At 62.5% G+C, this 12,135-nt stretch overlaps 2 protein-coding genes across 2 annotated transcripts in view; one reads left to right on the top strand and one right to left on the bottom strand.

Annotated features, from left to right (window-relative positions):
- The first annotated feature begins 372 nt into the window (after positions 1 to 372).
- CYP21A2 (cytochrome P450 family 21 subfamily A member 2) lies at positions 373 to 2,959 on the top strand. The gene is made up of 10 exons (XM_068558133.1): positions 373 to 580; positions 667 to 756; positions 873 to 1,027; positions 1,113 to 1,208; positions 1,317 to 1,418; positions 1,521 to 1,607; positions 1,774 to 1,974; positions 2,235 to 2,413; positions 2,495 to 2,598; positions 2,694 to 2,959. Exons 1-10 carry the CDS (start codon positions 373 to 375, stop codon positions 2,957 to 2,959), a joined length of 1,488 nt encoding a protein of 495 aa, XP_068414234.1.
- A 27-nt stretch (positions 2,960 to 2,986) lies between these two features.
- Positions 2,987 to 12,135, bottom strand: part of TNXB (tenascin XB) — a 60,230-nt gene continuing 51,081 nt past the window's right edge. The window contains exons 26-42 of the mRNA XM_068557545.1: positions 11,450 to 11,824; positions 10,541 to 10,828; positions 9,898 to 10,176; positions 8,281 to 8,568; positions 6,944 to 7,267; positions 6,290 to 6,625; positions 5,884 to 6,006; positions 5,624 to 5,767; positions 5,311 to 5,430; positions 5,063 to 5,206; positions 4,827 to 4,957; positions 4,570 to 4,702; positions 4,323 to 4,474; positions 4,136 to 4,232; positions 3,883 to 4,044; positions 3,631 to 3,794; positions 2,987 to 3,278 (exon numbers count right to left, since the gene is read on the bottom strand). Of these exons, the coding sequence (XP_068413646.1) occupies positions 3,177 to 3,278; positions 3,631 to 3,794; positions 3,883 to 4,044; positions 4,136 to 4,232; positions 4,323 to 4,474; positions 4,570 to 4,702; positions 4,827 to 4,957; positions 5,063 to 5,206; positions 5,311 to 5,430; positions 5,624 to 5,767; positions 5,884 to 6,006; positions 6,290 to 6,625; positions 6,944 to 7,267; positions 8,281 to 8,568; positions 9,898 to 10,176; positions 10,541 to 10,828; positions 11,450 to 11,824 (3,362 nt within the window). The 3' untranslated portion in view covers positions 2,987 to 3,176. The remainder of the gene's footprint in view (positions 3,279 to 3,630; positions 3,795 to 3,882; positions 4,045 to 4,135; positions 4,233 to 4,322; positions 4,475 to 4,569; positions 4,703 to 4,826; positions 4,958 to 5,062; positions 5,207 to 5,310; positions 5,431 to 5,623; positions 5,768 to 5,883; positions 6,007 to 6,289; positions 6,626 to 6,943; positions 7,268 to 8,280; positions 8,569 to 9,897; positions 10,177 to 10,540; positions 10,829 to 11,449; positions 11,825 to 12,135) is intronic.

Genomic DNA, 12,135 nt, shown 5'->3' with positions numbered 1-12,135 from the left:
GGTGGCAGGGTTGGGGGGTGCGGTGGGGATCGGGAGAGGGCTCAGGCCCAAGAGTGGACATGTTTTCTTTCTTGCGTGGTTGATGTGGAGGCAGAAAGCTGGTTCTGGCTGTTGAAGAAGGTCAGGGCTGTGTTTCCCTTCCTTTCTTCTTGATAGATGAATGGGAAAAGGCCTGCTCTTTGATATGTGGATTTTCGAAGGCCAAGAGGGCTGGTGCCATTCCAGGAATATACTATTTTGTGGGCGGGACAGTGGGCAAGGACCTGAGGGAAGGGGTCAAGGGAGGCCTCAGAACAGCCCAAGTAGCCAGATGGCTGGAGGTCTCAAGAGCTCTAAGCGGCCAGGCTTGGGCCCCTGCCTGCGTCTCCAGCCATGGTACCCGCGGGGCTGCTACTGCTGCTGCTGCTGCCCCTGCTAGTCGGCACACGCCTGCTGTGGGGCCAGTGGAAGCTCAGGAGCCTCCACCTCCCACCTCTTGTCCCCGGCTTCCTGCACCTGCTGCAGCCCAACCTCCCCATGTATCTGCTTAGCCTGGCTCAGAAACTCGGGCCCATCTACAGGCTCCGCCTCGGCCTGCAAGGTGAGAGTCCGCTCCCTCCCTCGTCCCACAGCGGTGTGGAGGTGGGGTCCTCTCCCTGCTGACACGCTGCTTTTCCTCTCCGCCAGATGTGGTGGTGCTGAACTCCAAGAGGACCATTGAGGAGGCCCTGATCAGGAAGTGGGTGGACTTTGCCGGCAGACCCCAGATACCGTCCTGTAAGGGGTGGGGGGCATTTCTTGATGGAAGAAGCAGGGGCTATGGGAGGCAGGGAAGGTCAGGCCCGTGGCTTCCTTGGTCAGTTCGACCCCCTGCCCCCAACCCCTACTCACAGACCGGCTGGTGTCTCAGCACTGCCAGGACATCTCACTAGGGGACTACTCCCTGCTCTGGAAGGCCCACAAGAAACTCACGCGCTCGGCCCTGCTGCTGGGCGTCCGCGGCTCCATGGAGCCCCGGGTGGAGCAGCTGACCCAGGAGTTCTGTGAGGTGAGGCTCGACTCCCACAGTTGGCCCAGGTCAGCTTCACCCCTCCTGGCAGCCTCCCTATTTAGTTCATGCTCCTTCTCCTCAGCGCATGAAAGCCCAGGCTGGTGCCCCCGTGACCATCCAGAAGGAATTCTCTCTCCTCACCTGCAGCATCATCTGTTACCTCACCTTTGGAGACAAGGTCAAGGCTCTCTTGCCCTCACATAGGCTTTCCCCCCCCCCCCCACCCCAGCCCCTCCCTGACCCTCTCCTGGTCCTGAACCGAAAGGATTCCCTCCTTTTCCGGCAGGAGGACACCTTAGTACATGCCTTTCACGACTGTGTCCAGGACTTGATGAAAACCTGGGACCACTGGTCCATCCAAATTTTGGACATGGTTCCCTTTCTCAGGGTGAGGAGGTGGAGCCCCGACACACCTGGTCCTGGGAGACAGGGTGGAGGTGGGGACAAGGCTCCCTTCCCAGCAGCTACACTCTCTTGCTGTCTGCCCCAGTTCTTCCCCAACCCCGGGCTCTGGAGGCTGAAGCAGGCCATGGAGAACAGGGACCACATTGTAGAGAAGCAGCTGAGGCAGCACAAGGTGGGAACCGTGCGTGCACCGGGCTCCTCCTCAGCTCACAGCAGTGGTGCTGCTGCCCCCGAGCTAGGCAGCTTCTTTGGCATCCCACCAGTCCTGGACCTGTCGCCACCCGCTGAAGCCCGGCCCCAAGCCAGGCACTCAGGCTGGCTCCTCCTCCCCTCTCCAGGAGAGCATGGTGGCCGGCCAGTGGAGGGACATGACAGACTACATGCTCCAGGGGATGGGGAAGCAAAGAGTGGAAGAGGGCCCCGGACAGCTCCTTGAAGGGCACGTGCATATGTCTGTGGTGGACCTTTTCATCGGTGGCACTGAGACCACGGCAAACACCCTTTCCTGGGCTGTGGCGTTCCTGCTTCACCACCCTGAGGTATGCCCTGGAGGCAGGCGAAAGGCTCCTTCCTGGCAGCCTGGCCAGGGCAGCGGGAACCCAGCTCGCTGAACCCGACGCAGGCTGTGTTGGGAGGGGGTTGGGGGGGAGTGAGTCTGGGGTGGGCTGGGAGGGGGTTCTCCTACTTGGCACAAAGTCTCCGGTGAGTTGCTCCAGAGAATGGTGGGAGGTTGGGCAGCTGTGGGTCGGCTAGCGGCAGGGCTTGGACCCCGGACCTCGGGCTTGCCCCCCTTTCCCAGATTCAGCGGCGACTGCAGGAGGAGTTGGATCGCGAGCTGGGCCCCGGAGCCTCGGGCTCCCGCGTCCCATACAAGGACCGCGCTCGGCTGCCCTTGCTCAACGCCACCATCGCTGAGGTGCTGCGCCTGCGGCCCATCGTGCCCCTGGCCTTGCCGCACCGCGCCACGCGGGCGAGCAGGTGACTCCCGAGGGGGGAGGGCCGCGTGGCAAAGGCCCCAGCGGGGTCCTGGCGGGCCTCTAACTCAACCCTACCCCTCAGCATCTTCGGCTACGACATCCCCGAGGGCATGGTTGTCGTCCCCAACCTCCAAGGTGCCCACCTGGACGAGACTGTGTGGGAGCGGCCGCACGAGTTCCGGCCCGGTGCGTGGCGGGGCGGGTGCCCGCGGAGCGGGGGCGGCGGAGGCCGAGGGCCGGCGGCCGCTGAACCCCGGGTCCGTCCTTCCGCCCGCCCGCAGACCGCTTCCTGGACCCGGGCGCGAACCCCAGCGCGCTGGCCTTTGGCTGCGGGGCGCGCGTGTGCCTGGGCGAGCCGCTGGCGCGCCTCGAGCTCTTCGTGGTGCTGGGGCAACTGCTGCAGGCCTTCACGCTGCTGTCACCCGCGGGCGCCCTGCCCTCGCTGCAGCCCCATCCCTACTGCGGCGTCAACCTCAAGATTCAGCCTTTCCAGGTGCGGCTGCAGCCCCGGGGGAGCGGAGGCCGGGGCGTGGGCGAGCGCCAGTGACCAGTGACGGGGCCGGGACTCACTGGCCTCGGTTTCTCCTTTTATTGCTCCCGTACAAACCCCTTCCCTCCCCCCTGTAAACATGGTGCTGTGAGATCGCGGGTGGAGAAGGCTTCCTCCGCTGGCTGGATGGTGAAGGTGGCCCCTGGCTCTTCTCTGAGCGCAACCCCTCAGTGCTCGGCAGTCATAGTAGGGCGCTGGAGGGGTGAGCAGCGGCTCAGCCTCCCCTGCCCGGGGGCCGGTAGCTTCTTGGTCTCAGCTTCATTTCCGTGAAGGGCACGGAGAAGTCAAAGCCCTTCCAGTAGTACCAGCTCACTCCCTGGGAAGGGGGTGTTGAGAGAGAGTCAAAGCCTGACATCCCATCTGCTCCCACCTCTGTTCCCCTCTGGCGAGATGGCTCCCAGAAATCAATCAAGTATCCTCCCTCCCTTTATCCTTCTTAAACCCTCAACTACAAAGGACTGAGGCTGAATCCTGAGCTGTCCCTTTACATCCAATAAATCGTCTTCTCCTCGAGAAAACTTGTAGCGATTGGCATTACTGTTCCATTTCACAGACGAGGGCCCTGGGGCGCTGGGCGGCTCAGTAACTTGTCACACTGTGCGCCACAAACACCCAGGCAGGCTGAGCCCCGCCAGCCCCAGCTCCGTGCTGCCTCCTGGACCTCTCACCTGGTGGTCCACTGTGCTCCCGTAGAGCCCGTTGAGGTTGGCATAGTGGCAGTTCCTATACCACCAGGCCCCTCGGTAAGAGACGGCACAGGAGATGAGCAAGTTGTTGGGGTCTCGGTCACGGGCAGAGAAGACACTGCCGCTGTGGTAGCTCATGGAGTCCCCTGGGCAGGGCGTGGAAGGAGCAGTGAGGGCCTCTCCTCCCCATTCCCACCCCGTCCCTGCCCTCCCCCCACCAGGCCCACCCCTCACCTGCGGTGCCATGGTAGCCTTCCAGGTGGAGGCGGTAGAACTCATCGGCCGAGTCTACTTGGAAGGAGTCGTACTGGGCAAACACGGCCTCGTCCCCATCCCGCAGGTCCACACGCAAGGAGTAGTCGCCGGCTTTGGTCAGGCCGTGCAGGGCCTCGTTGCCTGGGGGTGGGGAATGTGTGCTCATCAGGGTCCTTGTGTCCACAGGGCCCCCATCCCTCCCCTGGTCCCGCAATCCCTGGGAGGCACTAACCCAGCCAGAACTCCTCGGAGATGTTCCCAAAACCGTGGGCATAGTCCTCCCAGTCCCTCCAGAAGTCAGTTTTTCCATCCATGCGGCGCTGGAACACCTGGAAGCAGGTGGGGGCACCATCAGCCTACGGCCCCGGGCACAGCAACCCTGCCCTGTGCAGACCCCTGGGCTTCTGACTGCCACCCACCAGCCAGCCACCCCCATCGGTCTCCATGTCACAAAAGACGTTCAGGGGCCGCTCGCGGTTGCCGTTGAGGAAGACGGTGGTGGTCCTTGAGGTGCTGACCCCGTTCTGCATCTCCTCCCCACAGTCCCGGGGGAAGGGGATCCGAAGTCCACCTGGGGAGAGGAGAGTGAGGGGCCGGTCCTTTTTCCAGATTCTAGACGCCCACTACACACTCAGCCCCCAACCTCAGGTCCCAGCGCCTGAGTACCAGTGGTGAAGGAAGTGGACACGGGTGGAGTGAAGCTGTGGTCCCACATGGCCCGGAGCCATGCGCTATAGGGGGTGGAGGGAAAGAGGCCGTGAAGCTGGTGAGAGGTGACCCCTCCTGGGAGCAGGATCTCCTGTGGAACAGACAAGGGGCAGGTCAGGGGAGAGAGAGGTGGGCCCCACCTGGGAGGCAGAGGCAGCACTTCCCGGACTGGAGCCCAGGGAGGGAGCTGGCCGGAGTGGCAGGGGTGAGGGCACCTGGGTCTGTCCATCGGGGGTGTTGAAGCTGAGCAGGTAGCCAGTTGGGGGGACTTGGGGCGCAGTCCAAGTGAGCAGGGCTGTGCGGGGGGTCACCTCCTTGGCCTCCAAGTCCTGGGGGGCCTCCAACCCTGGGAGGGGGAGGAAGAGAAGATGGAGATGAGGCCCATCCTGGCTCTCTCGCTCCTTCCCCGCCCCCCCCCCCCCCGCCCCCCAATGCACCTCACAGACCGTACCTGTGGTGAAGGTGATGCTGGCTGGGGAGGTGAGGTTGGGGCCCCGAAGGCCATGCAGGGTCGCCGTGTAGTTGGTGTGGAGCACGAGGCCTTGCAGGGGGTACTCCACGGCGCTGCCAGGGGCTGAGTCCTGTAGCGAGGGGGCTGGGAGAGGGCGTGGGGCATCAGCGGCTGCCCTGCCGGAGCCCAGCCTGCCCTCTGCTCTCCCACCCTGACCAGTCCCCTCCAGAGGCCTCAGCCCTGCTCACCTCCTGGGGCTGTGACCTTGATGTCATAGGTATCCACCGGGGCCTGGGGGGGCTGCCAAAGCAGCAGGGCGGATCCTTCCGTCAAGTTCAGTGCACGCAGCTGGGTGGGGCCGTCAGGAACTGGGAGAAGGGAGGGGGCCCGGAGCTGTTCCCTGCTGCTCTCCCCACTCCTCGCCTTCCCAAACTCTGCTGGACCTCTCGTCTGCCATTGGCACCTCCAACACCCCCTTTCCCTTTCCCCATTCACTCTCAACTCCCACCCGCGCCCGCATTTTCTCCCCCTACTTCCTGCCCGGGTCCCAGCCTGTCTCACCTGTGGTAAGGAAGCCTGTGAGAGGCTCACTCTCCTCAAAGCCACGGACGGAGACCACGGTCACGTCGTAGTGAGCGCCTGGGACGAGCCCCTCGAGTTTCTGGGTCCGGGTTCGGCCATCCACCTGAACGCTCTGTGGCTCCCCTGAAAACACACCGGGCTGGGGAGGCGGCCAGGGAAGCGAGGAGGAGCTGCAGGGTGGGCAGAGCGCAGGGCGCCGGAGGCATGGGGCAAGTGACACACGGGCAAGAGGGTATCACCTCCATCTGCCAGTTGGTAGGAAACTTTGAAGCTGTCCACCCTGGACGGCGGGGGCATCCAGCTGACCTTGGCTGACGTCTCCCCGATCTCGCTGAACTGGAGGTCACGGGGGCGCTCCAGAGCTGACGGGACAGATGAGCCAAGGAATCATGGTGAGGGCAGAGGGCAGGGAGGCTCCTGCCCCGGGCTTCCCACCCTCTTTCTTCTCCCTGGGCCCTGCGGCCTCCGGACGTGCTCACCACCCCGCCTTTCCTCTAGGCCTAGAAATGGAAGCCGCTCTGCAGACTCCAAGCTCGCCACCACTCACCAACTTCCCCTCTGGCTGAGGCACTAGGTGCCACCCTAGGGGGTACAGAGACCCCCGCTTTGGGGCAGCACGTGTATGTGCCCAGCATGGGGCCTTACCGGGGCTGAGGGTCCGGGCTGTGCCCTGGACGCCGTCGGCCTTGTGAGGCCCGCGCAGCCCATACAACGTAAGGGTGTACAGGGTCCCTGGACTCAGGTCCCAGAGCACGGCCGAGCGCCGTGTCCCTGGCACCGTCAGCTCCCGCTGCAGCGGGGAACGCGGATGCAGCTCCAGAGCGCTCAGTGACGGGACCCCAAAGCGGAGCAGGAAGGAGTCAAAGGCCTTGGGTGGGGCCTCCCAGTTGAGCCGCAGCGAGTTGGTGGTCACATCAGTCACCGACAGGTGGGATAGGCGGGGCCCTGGCTCTCCGGGTGTCTGGCCAGCAGGAGCTGGCCCTGCAGAGTGGGTGGGAAAGAAGGGTTCGGAGACAGAAGCACACCAGCTAGGCGACCTGGGGCTGGATCCCTTCCACCACCCCACCCTGGCCCTCATTTCCGCATCTGCAAAATGGAGCTAACGAGGGGCCGGCACCCACGGGTCGGACATAATGACAACATGTATGTGTAGAGCCGAAGGCTGTGCACGCGCCCCTTCCTCCCTCCATGGCGCCCTCGCGGTGTTCTTTCCCTATGGTCACCGCTTCTGGGTACCCCCTTTCGCCTCTTCAGTCCCAGACTAGAGGCAGGCAAGGCCAGGCCCTACCCTGACGGTACCTGTGGTGCCCTCGGCTGAGACGGGCCCCAGGCGCTTCCCTTCACGCAAGCCGTAGAGGAAGAACTTGTAGGAGGTGCTGGGCTCCAGGGCTGACACAAGGACCTTGTTCTGGTCGCCACCCACGAGCAAGGCCTGGGGCTCCCCACCTGTGCTCTGATACTGGACCACGAAGGAGTCAAAGGGGCCCTGGGCCACGCTCCATGAGAGGCGCAGGGAATCCGGGGACACGTCCTTCACTGCCAGTGCCCCTAGGCGGGGCCCTTCAGGGGGCTCGGGGGCCTCCGTGGCCAGGTGCCAGGATGCTGGCATGTCCTCTTCTGGGGCTGCGTGGGAGAAGCCCAGAGAGAAGCTGAGCGGGGTTGAGGGGGGTGGGGTGGCGGGGCCCTCCCACTCCATCTCACCCTCCAGAGAGGGGATCGGGGCTGGCCGAGGTGGGGGACCTCACGGTCCCGGCCACGGCAGCGTGGAGAGAAGACAGGGACTGAGGCTCTCCTAGCACCTTCCTTCTCTTGAATCTGCCACATCCTTGCTTGGGCACTGACTCCTGCCACCCCTCGGCCTCTCTGAGTGCCAGCCCAGGGGCCCCAGGACCTCTCTGTGGGGCTCCTTTGCTGTCTGAATCCGGTGCTTGCTCTCTCCTTCTTCACCCCGATGTCTCAGCGCGCCCCACTCTAGATGTCTGCACGGGCCCTGTTCCCTCCCCAACCTTCCAGGGCACCTGCTGCCATGGCTTGAGGCAGGACTAACTCAGTCCCTCCCTGAGCTCAGGGCACGTGGTCCTCCCTGCTGAGAAGAGCTGAGGATGGAACTGGCTGGTGAACTCGAAGGGCGCATCCTGCCAGCCAGGTTGGCCCCGCCACCGCCAGGCTGATTTGAGGCGGGTGTTAGGAAATCTGGAAGGGGAGCTCCATCAATGCAGCCACTCCTGTTGGTTTCTATGCCCCTGGCCTGCTTTGTTTTCCAGTAATTTTCCATTTGAGAAAATGCTCCTGACTCATCCACGGGAGGGGGTTTGCCCTCATCTGGGCAAGGCCAGCGTGCCAGGAGGTAAGAGCCGCCCCAGTAGAGTAACGGGGAGCAGCTGGCAGCATTGGGGCTGGGCGGGGGTCGCAGATCAGGGACCGCTGCCAGGGCTTTGCCTTGCCACCTGTCCTGGCTCCTGCTTCTGACCGACCCCACGATCACGCTGGTTCCGAGGCTCTTCCTCTCCTGAGCCCTGTGCAGGGCCCCCTTGCCGCTCTACCTCGTCCACTCCTGCCAGACCTTCAGCACAGAGCTGTGAGGACACCCACTCAGGCCGGCTGGCTAGGACCGAGCAGGACAGCCTCCCGCTCACCTGTCGTTCCCAGGACAGAGACGGGGCCCAGCTGCTGTCCTCTGAGGAGCCCGTAGAGCAGAAACTTGTATCTCCTGCCAGGCTCCAGGCCCTCTATGGTGACCTCCCTCTGGTCTGCGGCCACAGGCACCACCGAGGGCTGCCCATCTGTGTCCCTGTACTGGACCACAAAGGAGTCAAAGGGGCCCTGGGCCACTGTCCACAAGAGGCGCAGGGAATCCGAGGTCTCATCTGTCACTGTCAGCTCCCCCAGGCGGGGTGGGCGCTGCCGCTCCTTCTTCAGGGGAGCTGTAGGGAGAGCGGGGGCGGAGGGAGAAAACCTTAGTTAAGAGCTGCCTTTACCTCAGCCCTGGCAACTTCTGGAAGGAGGGAGGGTCAGCCACCTGGGGAGACAGGCAGGCTGCTCCAGCCCTGCCTTGTACGAAGGAGCCCAGTTTCCTCCTCTGGAGGTCGCTGCCGAAACTCCTTCCTGCCCCCACTCCCCCACTCTGAGATCAGGGTGCAGTAAATGCATAAAAGAGCACCTCATGAGACAGTTGTGGCTGGGATTGCAGGAAGGGCCTCAGTTTCCCTCTGACTCCCAGCCCCCCAGAGCAGGAGTGTGGCCAGAGCTGAGAAAGGGTCCCAGAGGGTGTCTGGGTTGTCAGGGAGATGCCCCCAAATAGTCAGAGCTGGGCGGGGCAGCCAGCCAAGCTCACGGGCTCCCATCGCCCGGCCATAAACTCGCCCTCACTCACCGTCAGCCTGGGCCCTCCTTTCCACCTGCTTCCCCAGCCCTGCACTAACACCACGAGACCAGGGCGGCTGGGTCAGGCAGGGGGAGAAGCCAGGGGCAGAGCTGAGCGGACAAAGGGCAGAGCAGAGCACAAAAGAGACTTGTCTAGGTGGGTGTGGGTACTGACTGATGGGGGTTGGAGAAGCCTGTAGCCAGCCTCCACAATGAAGGTCTAGGGAAGAGAATTACAGAGTCTGAGAGCCCCCAGGTCCCAACTGGCCGTGCGCCCCATCCTTGTCTGGCCAGGGTGACTCATGGTCCTGGAGGTGGAGTAAGGGTCAGTGACCCACCTCCACCCCTTCCTCGGGGGCTGAGTCATGGGCACAAGACACCAGATTTTTCCATAGTCTTTCTGCAGCCAAACCCTCCCATATTTTCCACTTCTTGCCATAGAGCTGGAATGAAGGGAGGAGGATGTGAACATTTATTGAACCCCAGTAGATTTTAGTCATAACCGTCATGCAGGTGTGGAAACTGAGGTTCAAGGAAAAGAAGTGGCCTGTTGAAGGCCACACAGCTGGCAATCAGAATTTGAACACAGGTCTGCTTGGTTCCAAAGTCTGAGTTCTTTTTATTATACTGCCAATCAGTGAATGAAGGAAATAAATGCTTGGAACAGTGCCTGGCATTCAGTAGGGACTCAGTAAATATTTGCTTTTGGTGTTAGGATTGTCATGCCAAGGCTGAAGAGAGAAGAATAAACTTTGCGGGAAGGCCCCGGGGCCAACTCTGGGGGCTCAGATGAAAGGAAGCTCTGGAAAAGGCGGGGGGGGGGGGGGGGGGGGTGGGGGGGGGTGGGGGGGGTGGGGGCGGAGTGGGGTGGAGGCAGGGCCAGGGCTCACCCGTGCTGCCTTCAGCAGAGATGGGGCCCAGTCGTTTCCTGCCTGCCAGCCCATAGAGCAGAAACTTGTATTTGCTATTGGGCTCCAGGCCGGGGATGGTGATCTCACGCTGGTCTGAGGCCACAGGCACCACGTGGGGCTGCCCGTCCCTGTCCTTGTACTGAACCACGAAGGAGTCAAATTCGCCCTCGGGGACCGTCCAGGAGAGGCCCACGGAGTCTGGGGTCACGTCCGTCACTGTCAGCTCCCCGAGGCGGAGAGAAGGTTTAGTGTCTGGGACTGGAAAAGAGAGAGGTGCATGGAACGTGACAGAAATGAAGCCGACAGAGCCTCCTCGGGGTGCTAGGGTTCTGGGCGCTGGTTCTGGGTGCTGGGAGGGGGTGACCAGGTCACATGTCAGGAAGAGGGAAGGCAGAGGAGTAGGGATAAAAGAGGAGCCAGGCAAGAAAGCAAGTGTCCCTTGGGATGTAGGAGGAGTAGGATGGGAATGAGGGGGTAACGGGGGTACTCAGGACCTGGATTTCACTGGACCCAGTAAATAAATGGGTCTGGAGTGTGGAGCACAGAAACGTGAAATTCCACAAGGGAGTGGAGGATGGTCAGGGGACTCCAGGGTTAAAGGCGGCCTGCAGCCCTCACTCACGGGTCTTTGCGTCTGCAGAGACTGGACCGTGTTGTTTCTCATCCTGGAGTCCGAAGAGTAGGAACTTGTACTTGTGGCCCGGGGCCAGACCCGAAACCGAGACCTCTCGGAGGTGTCCACCCACGGACACTGCCTGGGGCTGCCCCTGCACATCCCTGTATTGGACCAGGAAGGAGTCGAAGGGGCCCTGGTCCACTGTCCAGGAGAGGCGCACTGTGTCTGAGGTCACGGCTGCCACAGCCAGCTCCCCAAGGCGGGGTGCCACGGGGGGCTCTGTATTCAGGGAGGCTGGAACAGAGCAGAGGAGGCTGAGGTCAATGGCAGGACCCTGGGCCAGAGAGGGAGGGCTGTCCCCTGGCTATGAAATGAACATTTGTGGCAAACTCTTCTAACTGCTTAACATGTCCCAGGCATTGCTGTAAGCAGTTCACAAACAGTACACTTAATCCTCACACAACAGATGAAGTAGATGCTTTTATCCTTATCACCCTCATTTGACGGGCATCTGCGGCACAGAGAGGTTAAGAAACATTTGAAAAACACACAGTGCCTTCAGAGCAGGATTCAAACCTAGAGAACCTGATTCTGCAGCCACGCTCCGAGCCACTAAAATGCTTGGTTAGGGAGACTGAGGAAGCCACACATGAACAATTGAGCAAGTTTGAGCTGCCAGATCATGAAGACAGGAAGAAAGCTGAAACGTATGAGGCACAGGCTACTTGCGCAGCTGACCCTGAACACACTGTCCATCAGCCCTCACTCAATTCAAGGATGAGGCGGGATCGTCAGCAACACGTGGGAAAAGAAAGGGACCCAGAGGCCCATTTGTGAGGAGTGCTGAGATCCAAAGGGGGAAACAAGAGAGCAACAGAGGGAAACCTGGGAGTCAGGGCCTGCCCCCTCACTCACCGGTCACGCCCACGGTGGACACGGGGCCCACACGCCGCCCCCCGTGCAGGCCGTACAGGTGCATCTTGTACTTGCGCCCGGGCTCCAGGCCCCCAGCGGTCACCTCACTCTCCTCGCCCCCGACACGCACCACCTGGGGCCCGTCCCTGCCCTTGTACTGGACGGTGAAGGAGTCGAAGCGGCCCTGGGGGACGGTCCAGGAGAGGCTCAGCGAGTCCGGCGAGGATCCTGTCACCGTCAGCTCCCCCAGGAGGGGCTCCTCGGGGGCCTCCGAGGCCTCTGTGCTGGGCTCTGTGGGGCTGGGCGTCTCCTCCATCTCTGTGGGGCTGGGCGTCTCCTCCATCTCTGTGGGGCTGCGGGTGTCTTCCTCTGCAGCTGAGAAGGAGAGACACAGAGAGGGTGAGGCAGGGACCCCAGGTGATGTCCTTGGGTCTCCTCCCAAGCCTTGGCCCTCCTCCCAAGCCTTGGCCCCGGCTCCGGGCCCTAAAGTCAGTTCAGAGAAGCCCGTCCTTGGGGCTGGGTGGTCCTGCTCAGCTGACATCTCATAAACATGCCTGGAGCCTCCGGGGTCAGCTGTGGGGGACCAGGGCAGCCACCAGCATGGCTCACGGAGGCCCTTCTCTGCCCAGGGGGACACACTGGTCCTCAGGGAGCCTGGAGGAGGCACAAAGGGCACCATGGCTCAG

Source organism: Eschrichtius robustus, chromosome 12, assembly GCF_028021215.1.
Source record: "Eschrichtius robustus isolate mEscRob2 chromosome 12, mEscRob2.pri, whole genome shotgun sequence".
NCBI classification, from domain to species: Eukaryota; Metazoa; Chordata; class Mammalia; order Artiodactyla; family Eschrichtiidae; genus Eschrichtius; species Eschrichtius robustus.
The sequence above is the reverse complement of the archived record's forward strand: the minus strand, read 5'-3'. Positions and strand labels throughout refer to the sequence as shown.